Here is a 7,352-nt window from a genome sequence, read left to right as displayed (position 1 = left end):
TAACATTAAACAAGAATAATTGGTTAATGTTAAATAATGTAGTTAACTACAGTCAACATATAAAATTTTATTGTAAAGTGTTAACCTATTTTTTTTCTTTTGATTTTGGGGTGAAATGTGACCAGGAATGTTTTTGTGAGACTCACCAGCTTACTTCTAGAAATCAATGTTGCCATGCTAATGGTTATGCAACATTTTGTCATGTGCCCTAAAGGAAATGCACGATAGAGTCCCAAATTCAAAGAGCAACAGGTCTGCTGAGGTTCTTACTAAAAGGGACTTAATAAAAAATATGAATAGTTTACACTATCAGATGGTAAAGTGGAAAACTGGGTTGACTCATCAGCCAAATTCTGAGAAACGTCTGACAGAAATAGCGCTTAAAATTCGAGCGTCCAAGTGTACATCAAATGTGCACATTAGTTCTGAATATTTTAATTTATGTCTAATATGTTATACAGTGAACAACACAATTAATCATGAGCTTCGTTTTGGTATACTTTATTATTATTTACATGGACACAATAACAGTACGTCAAGTGTAATGTTAAACTATAGTGAGTGAATAACTGTTCGGTTCCTCAGTTGTTCCACGTACTCCTTGGCCTGGTCGAAGCCCGTCTTCTGTTCCACATTGGGTGGCACCCCCTCAACAAGCTTTACGAAGTAGTGGCAGTGCACTTTGTCCATGATGCCGAACATGCCACGTCCATGATAACGAATGCGCTTCAGATACTTTCCCTTGGCTGAGAACGATTCCGCTGTTGGGGTCAGGTGCATGAAAATATAATGAAATTATTAAAGACTAAAAGGTTGACTTTAAAGCAGTGAACAATATTGCACATTTTTACCCTGAGGTCCACTTAATACCTTTGATACCTGAGCCATGTCCTAGCCGCAACACGGCGTGGCGCTTCTCGTCCGGCATGCGAATGCCTTTAGATTTAAACACCCTGTTTTTCTACTAGTACAAGCACACACAATTGTGTAGGGGTGGGACGGTATTAGGGCTGGGTACAGATACAGATTTCCTGATTTGATTTCGATACACAAGCTCTCGATTTGATTCCAATTTCATTTGGGTATATTTCAGTTATAATGTCCCTTTTGCTTACACATGAAAGAAATTCTCTCCCAGCTAATGCTGTTATTACACAGGGAACCTTCTAACTAGGTACAATAAGAAAATATTTATTTTACTAATGATAAGTTAATTAGTTTTTCATCATTTTGGTCACATTTTAGCTTTTAAAAATGAACAAATCCATGTATGTTGTTCAATAAATATAATAATATATTTCACACATAATTTTTGATTCATGTTTATTTTTTAATAACATAATTTTTACTATTTAAAAGTATTTGCATTGATTTGTTGAACACGTTAAATACCGGCACTGTCTCATTAAGAAAGATGGTATTTCTGTAAACAGCGTCTGTAAATGAGCGCATATTACATTTACTCATTTGGCAGACGCTTTTATCCAAAGCGACTTACAAAAGAGGAATACATCGTAAGCGAATCATCTTAAGGAGACAATGGTACAAAAAGTACTGTATTACAAAGTTTCACTAGCATCAGATTAGTAGTGGGGGTGTAATGGTACACAGAAGTCGCGGTTCGGTACGTACCTCGGTTTTGGGGTCACGGTTCGATACGAGTTCGTTACAACAGGAAAAAGCAACAAATCCCAAATGCTAGGTTTCTTTTCATTTATTTTGAACAGACAGTAGTGCAAATTACAGTTTGTTCCACCTAGTGGCATTTAGTCCCCCCTGAGGTAGTTGGTACAGTACAGCCTCCTTTAGGGTATTAAGCACTAAGCAGTAAACAGAATGCACTCTTGCATAGGCCATATTTTTTTGTAGGGCTGATAAAAAACAAAAGGTTTTTGGTCACAATCAGCTACAAAACAGAAAAGCATCTCTTGTGTTATAAAAGTACAAAATAAACAGAATAATGAAAAAGAAAACTTGTGCATTAGAAGCCATTCTTGTTTTGGGTTGGTGCAGAGATGGTCTCTTCTCTTTTTCCTGTTGTGGCGGTTAGCAAACAGTGTTGCATTACCGCACGTGCCCCCTGCTGGATTGGAGTGGATCGCCTGTGACTGACTCAGATGTATTCTTTGTCTGACTGCATGCACCGAACCGTGACGGTTCGGGACGAATACATGTACCGTTACACCCCTAATTAGTATTCAAGACAGATTAAAGTGCAACAAGAATTTTTTTATTTTTTTTTTTAATTAGTGACTGGTCAAGTGCTCATGGAAAAGAAATGTCTTTAGCCGTTTTTTGAAGACAGAAAGTGAGCCAGCTTCACGGATGGAGTTGGGAATGTCATTCCACCAACGGGGTACGATGAAACCGAAAGTACGGGAAAGTGTTTTGTTGCCTCTTTGTGTTGGTACAACAAGGCGCCGTTTCTTAGCCTACCGCAGGCTTCTGGTGGGAACGTAGCTCTGCAGAAATGATTTTAGGTATGCTGGAACAGATCCAGTGACTGTTCTGAATGCCAGCATCAGAGACTTGAATTTGATATTAACAAAAGAGACTCGAAAGGCCTTATCTCATCTGTCCTACGCACGATTAGAATTAAATGTTTATTATTTTGTTGTTTTTGATCAACAACTGACAGTAGAGAACAAAAAGGATATTAAAAGAGACATTGTGCATAGAGTAAAAAACTGATCTTAGGATTTAAGAATCAATATCGAGATCGTTCAAACGAAGATCGCGATGCATAGAAAAATCTATATTTCTACCCAACCCTAAACGATATGTTTATCTTCCGATTAGGTTTGATGCACCAACATTTAAATGACAAAGTATGACCACATTTTTTTATTTTATAGAAAAATGCACATTGTAATTTCTCATCAGAATAAAATTCTCTAATATAAAATATAAATTCTCAAAGAGAAAAAAATCTTCATTCTAATGAATAATATGTCATGAAATTGCATATATAATAATGATATGAGCCGTTTAAAATAATGTTTACAATTTACAGTTATTTACATTGAGTTTATATTCATTTTAACAAGAGCTAAAACAGTCTCTTTAAGAATCTCGGCAGTTCAACGAGCACCACAGCTGGTTCAGCGCACACTAACGAGAGAGGAGTCTCTTGGTTTCTTTACTGCATATGTGCAATGTGTGATTAAAATGAATATTTCTTTTTACTTTTTGATCAACAACTGACTCTAAAGAGCAGAAAGGATATTAAAAGACAAATTATTCAATTACAGTGTAGTGCGTGGATCTCACATTTGATGGACACACATTACATGGAAGAAATTTTCTGTTTTAATTCCAAGCACTTTTAAGCACATAACAAGGTGATTTTCCAAGTATTTCAGTACTTAAATTTCTAAAAGCTAAATTTAAGCACTTTAAGGATCTTCTGCAAACTAAAGCCCAAAGTATACTTCAGTAAGAAGCGGACATTCAGGAAAAGTGATGCAAATTTCAACATTAACAGAGTGCTCGAGCACTGAATGTGCTTAGTGCATCTTTGAACATGCAATATGCGCCTGGAATTATTTGCACTAATTAATGGGTCCACAAGGTGGCAACAATCACAATTGAACCATTGCTGTCACGAAGAAGCGCTACAAGATTTAATCACCACTAAACAACAAGAGAGAAAAGTAAAGACAACGGTGGATGTGCACGTCAATAATGCGTATGTGAAAACGTCCGTAGATACCTGCATTTGTATAACTCAAGTCTGAAGGAATATAAAGGCATCTTTATGTCTTAACTCCTGTGGAGAAATAGTCTAGTATCTCATAGCAGTTGTAGCGCATGCGCCAACGGCCTGTGTATGCACGCACAGTCAAATGAAGTATACTTTGACAGGCTTGTTTTTGACTGTACGCAGATGCTAAGCATTCGTGTCAAAAACGGAGTATACTTTGGGCTTAAGGCTGCCAAATAAATTTTTTTTAATTCTAATATTCGTCGAATTTAAGATAAAACGTATGGGCCATTGAGTCTGATCGCATTCTTGGGCTAAATCAGACGCAATGCACCATATAAAACAGAACGCAGGTGTCTCGAGACACGTTTTATAGGCTGAATTTCCTTTTAAATTGACACAGCATCTAAAAAATGCATTGCTCCTGCATGAGGTGATGAAAAAAAAGCGAGAGACAGCGCAACGGTCAAAGACGTCTGTCTAGTGCATGCTTACAGAGAAAAAGACGGATGCATTTCGAGTGAACGGCCCTTTGTGTGGAGGTTTTTTTGGTTGTGTCTTGACTACGCCTTGGCTTGTTCTCATAAACGTCTCGCTGCATAAATATTAGGAACGTAAATACAACTGTATTTAATGAACAACTCAGCTGTACCACTTGTATTATAAAGCGTGAGTCTGTGCAAGTACTATGGCACTGGTACAGGCTACTGTGCAACACTAAGTTAACATAGAACTAAGAATTTGACATCTGAACACTGAGAATTGAACATTTTACTTTTTTACTTATGATTTGAGAATATGAATCTAAATCTTTTGACTTTATCATTTTACACACTTTTGTTAACAGCCAGATATGTTTTTGTTCATGCTGTATCTAAAAACTTACCAATATATAAATTGGATTTGTATTCCACATTGTGATTCTTCACTGCCATTTCCTGGGCTTCCAAAATAACCTTGAACACAGAGAGTTACTTGCAACAAAATAATATGATTCTCAAACAAGCAAACAAATATCACTGTGTTAATACTATTTAATCATTCTACCTTTTCCACAGTCAAACCACTGTTTGTATTCTTACCTCTTTCATTATTTTAGCACCCTTCTTGTCATTGAACTCAAGCTGAGCGAGTGCCTGGTCAACAGTCATACCTCTGATCTGTTGTGTAAAATGCAAATCATGTTTAAATTGGTCTTTAATAGGCACTGAACTTAATGCACTCATCCATAATGAAATAATGCAATAAAATGTATATGGTGACCCACTAGGGCCACTACATTTTTAAATGTATCACTGTAAACATTGTAAAATATATGTGGTACACCACGTCCCATCTAGAGCCTACAAGGTAAATTAAGGCCCTGATATACTTCCGGAGAATTTCTTCTGCGTTCTTCGTTCGGGGGTAAAAAGAAGTTCTAAGCAGCTGAGCAACGGTATACTGTTTGTGAACAATCAGACATCCGTCACACCACTGTGGGAGGCGTTTAGAGGAGCATATAAATATGAGGACGCTACATGTAAAACCTAAACTAATGTGACATTAAAATGTGTTATCAATTACTTTATGCCTCATTCTAAGAGTAAAATTCACACGAGATCAGTAAAAGAAGCTTTTGACCATTCAGTGATGATTTAAAGTCATATACTGTATTTGTCTCGTTTACATTATGAATTCATGCCGCTAATGCGCAAACACGCTATACATATAATATGTGCCAATTACACTGTTATTGTAATTTATGATAACACTGATACAACTGCAAAGATGGGTGTATAGTGTTACTGTGCAAAATACAGACAAAAAATGATGATAAGAGAGGCGTATCTTACTTTGGGCAGACGTGTGAATGGCTTTCACTGCAGATGGCACATGAGTGAATGGGCATTTGAGATTATTTGAGTAGATTTGATTCCTTTTGTAGACTAATTAGACAAACAAACAAAAAATTGCATGACATGGTCTTGTGTCATGATGTGTTCATAATGAATACTATAACTGACGGAAAAACTTAAAGTAGTAGGTGGAGCTGCAGGTCACACCTACCGATGATATGGACCAATGGCAGCAAGGAGGTGTTTAGCAGCTGGTTAGAAGTTTTCATAAAACTGTTCCGAACCAACGAAACAAATGCAAATACACCTTTTTGGACAGATTTTGTTCTAAATGACATCATACCCGTTCGTTCGTTGATTTCGCATGAAGTATATCTGGGCCTTTAGTCATAAGGTGTTGATATGGCAAGATAATAAAGTACTACCACCAATAAGAAACAGTCCTTGTAGGCAGATATATCTCTTACCAGCTTAGCCAAGTACCACATCTTGTCTTTGCTGTATTTAATCTGACGCCTACAGTGATGGATCTCCTATTAGAAACACAAATACAAAGTCAAACCCAGTATACTTAAATCCCTTGCAAATCAGCCACTTCATTCACATTCTTTGTGTAAAAGTGAATTTTATGGTTCACTAACTGCAGGTCTGCGTGGCTCATCTTTCTGTTGTGGTGGATATACAATCAGATTTTTCCTCTCCCAATGTTTGCTGTTTAACTCTGCACTTGTGTGAAGACATGACACTTGAGATAGCGTAGATGAAGCAGCAAGCAACCTGAAAAGAACATAAGAGATTGAAAGATTGCCTCTCGGTATGCAACTCACTGGCTACGCACCTATAATACCCTAAAAATGCTGTTTATGTAGGCAGCTCACTAGATGCTGAAACACAGCCACACAGACTGGCTAGACTGGTATACTGAATGCATTCTGTGTCCTTTACTAAACACAACATTTACGTGCAATTTTCTTACCTAGACTGAATTTGTCCACAAACACGACCGATGGCGGTCAAACCTGTCGATAAAGTTCATTTAATTCAGAGTAAACACAAAAGAAACAAAACTGCATCTATAACGATAAATATAAAGAAGTTATATTAGGTTTGACTTACCAGCCCATGTCACCATAGACGCCGCCATCTTGAACATGTCGTCTTCTTCTTCTTCTTTTGGTTTGATTGGCGGTTGGCAAACCAGCTTGCAGGTGCATTACCGCCACCTACCGGACTGAAGTGTGGAACAGTAGCTTGTCAGGAAAAGAAAGAGAAGAAGAAGAAAAAAAGGCCTAAATTCTTTCTATTAGCTCTGTTTCCTTTAGATACTCATTTAGGTGACTGTATATTCCCCATGATGCCTCTCCCAGGAGGTTTCTTATAATGACATTTAGCTTAGCTTTCTTTAATACTGATATTAGTTCTTTCCTTTCCTCCTCATATCCCCTACATTCCAGCAGCACATGCTGAACAGATTCAGGGAGACCACAGTGTGCACATCTACCAGTTGGGTGTTTACCTATTTTATGAAGTGTCTGATTAAGTCCAGTATGTCCTATCTTGAGACGGGTAATACTGCCTCTTCCTTTTGGTTCCTGCCCAGCCTCCTTCCTAAACCAACATGATTCTGGATATTATAGACATGTCTGCCTGTATCGTTTATGTCCCAGTACTTTTGCCATATTTTCCCCACTTGACTCTTTATAATTGTTTTGCCCTCAGCTTTCCTCAGCCGAACTTTCATGTTTACTGTTTGTCAACAACCTCATTTCCTTCTGCTCCTACATGAGCAGGAAACCAAGCAAAGCAAACCG

General features: G+C 37.5%; 1 protein-coding gene across 1 annotated transcript; it reads right to left on the bottom strand.

Annotated features, from left to right (window-relative positions):
• Window positions 1–489: 489 nt before the first annotated feature.
• LOC127429021 (39S ribosomal protein L22, mitochondrial-like) lies at window positions 490–6,713 on the bottom strand. The gene is made up of 7 exons (XM_051677753.1): window positions 6,658–6,713; window positions 6,518–6,560; window positions 6,183–6,318; window positions 6,009–6,074; window positions 4,786–4,863; window positions 4,590–4,659; window positions 490–761 (listed from the first exon to the last, which is right to left on the bottom strand). The coding sequence occupies exons 1-7, from the start codon at window positions 6,692–6,694 to the stop codon at window positions 553–555; spliced, it is 639 nt and encodes a 212-aa protein (XP_051533713.1). The 5' UTR covers window positions 6,695–6,713; the 3' UTR covers window positions 490–552.
• Between the last annotated feature and the right edge of the window lie 639 nt (window positions 6,714–7,352).

The sequence above is a fragment of the Myxocyprinus asiaticus genome, chromosome 38 (genome assembly GCF_019703515.2).
Source record: "Myxocyprinus asiaticus isolate MX2 ecotype Aquarium Trade chromosome 38, UBuf_Myxa_2, whole genome shotgun sequence".
Taxonomy (NCBI): Eukaryota; Metazoa; Chordata; class Actinopteri; order Cypriniformes; family Catostomidae; genus Myxocyprinus; species Myxocyprinus asiaticus.
The sequence above is the reverse complement of the archived record's forward strand: the minus strand, read 5'-3'. Positions and strand labels throughout refer to the sequence as shown.